The sequence below is a fragment of the Peromyscus californicus genome, unplaced genomic scaffold, assembly GCF_007827085.1.
Source record: "Peromyscus californicus insignis strain IS unplaced genomic scaffold, ASM782708v3 Scaffold_15__1_contigs__length_86483966, whole genome shotgun sequence".
Classification (NCBI taxonomy): domain Eukaryota; kingdom Metazoa; phylum Chordata; class Mammalia; order Rodentia; family Cricetidae; genus Peromyscus; species Peromyscus californicus.
Window position 1 is genome coordinate 77772469 of NW_026294447.1, and position 1914 is coordinate 77774382.

The following is a 1914-nucleotide window of genomic DNA, read 5'->3' on the forward strand; positions in this document are numbered from 1 at the left end:
TGAGTTTCTTCTCCCTTGACCTTTCTTCATGTTTCGGTCTCGCCACAGGCCCAGAGCAACAGAGCCAGCTGCCGGTGGCTGACATCTCTGAAACCCCGAGCAAAAGTGAATCCTCTCTCCCATAGGCTACTTATGTCACATGTTTTGTTACAGTGATTGAAGCTGTCCAATCAGGAGAAAGGAGGTGTGGTTTTCCCAGAAGTTCAGAACTCCAGCTTTTACTCAAGTCCATTTAGCGTTTTGTTGTTGTTGTTGTTTTTTGGTTTTTTTTTTTTTAGCAGTTATGAGGTGTTTATTCATTATGTACACCTGAAAGAAGCATTGCATACTTATATTCCTGTTCTCCATAACAAGATTATGAAGAGATGGTATAAAACAGTTATAAGTTAAAATATGACTTGAATCGTGAAAGCTCCCATCAATTATTTTTGGCATGTCTCTTCATTTTTCTGTCCCCCGATGATTTCTTGTGTTCTGGCCCTGAGTCTTGAACAGGTAACCACTTCAGGGGATGTCGGCGATGGATAGGCCGTGGAGGAAGTGTCAGCAAGCACGAGAAGGCAAATCCGGCCATAACTATGTAGACAGTCCACTCAAACTGTTCAGCCACGTACCGGTAGATAAATCCAACTACTGCAGAAGGAAGAATAATTCCCCGAAACATCTGCTCAGCTAGCTTCTGGCCCTTGTAATCCATCTGGGTGGGCAGCGAACTCAGATGTTCCAGCATGATTGGCGGAGAAGATCGACAAGGAAGCAAGGGTAGCTGATTCTTTAGGAGTGTAGCTTGCGGGTTGAGACACCGAACGCAGCCTGGCCGACCTGCCGAGCCCTTCAGTCCGACCATGAATCCACTTAGCGTTTTACTTCGAATCCAGTCAGTTTGTGAAAAACTAAGAACCTGTGGCTCTATAAAACGTATGTCTAGAGTTTAATTGCTCACCAGTCTCTCTACGAGCAAATCTTCCATTCCCCTGGTTTTTGACTAATGTCACAGGAGGTAGAATAGCTGGGGTAGCAGCAGGAGCCTGCCATGATGTGACCTTGAGTGTCCAGTGCCCAAGCTTTGTTTATTTGCAAAATACAAGGACCAGACACAGATTAGTGTGGGAATTTTTCATGCAATTTTTAAAATTTTTATTTATTTATTTATTTGTTTTTGGTTTTTCGAGACAGGGTTTCTCTGTGTAGTTTTGGTACCTGTCCTGGATCTCACTCTGTAGACCAGCCTGGCCTCTAACTCAAAGATCCACCTGGCTCTGCCTTCCCAGTGCTGGGATTAAAGGCGTGCGCCACCACTGCCCAGCGCAATTTTTTAGTAACTCTCTGTTTAGTGGCATTCAGAGAATGAAAAGTGGCATTCGTCCGTCATGGTTTTGGAGATGGGAGAACATAGATGTGATCCGAGTACCCTGTCCCAGGATTGGGGCCAGTAGGCAGCGGTCCAGACTTGTACTCATTCTCTGTGAAACCAGGGATAGCTGCTAAATCACACCTGCTCCCATAAAAATACCTCCCTGTGTGCTCCTGTGGAGGAGGGCAAGCTAAAAGCACCACTTGGGGTGTAAACTCCCAGACAAGAGCCAGCATTTAGTGGCGATGGGAGTTAAAGCTGGAATTCTCCTAGTTCAGCCAAATGTCCCTGAGTGCACCTGTTCTTAGATCATGTCTGAGAAACGGAGAATTATTCTATTTTCAATGATATGAGCCAGTGGAGGCTCAATTACCTCTTTCGAGAGCCTATTCTGGCTTGTGATCACGGGCACAGCTTTCTTCTAATTGAACTTTCTTGATGAGGCCCATTTCTTCTTCTTCTTTAATCTTTGGAGTTGATGGAGAGGCTCCAGCTATAGTTAGAAACTGAATTCCAATCTCCCACCCCCATCCTTTTGCATTGCTTCCTTCCTTTAACGG

General features: G+C 45.1%; 1 protein-coding gene across 1 annotated transcript; it reads right to left on the bottom strand.

The window, feature by feature from the left end:
• Positions 1 to 276: 276 nt before the first annotated feature.
• On the bottom strand, positions 277 to 821 carry LOC128110572 (signal peptidase complex subunit 1-like). The gene has a single exon (XM_052738240.1). It carries the CDS (start codon positions 728 to 730, stop codon positions 419 to 421), a length of 312 nt encoding a protein of 103 aa, XP_052594200.1. The 5' UTR covers positions 731 to 821; the 3' UTR covers positions 277 to 418.
• Positions 822 to 1914: the final 1093 nt, after the last annotated feature.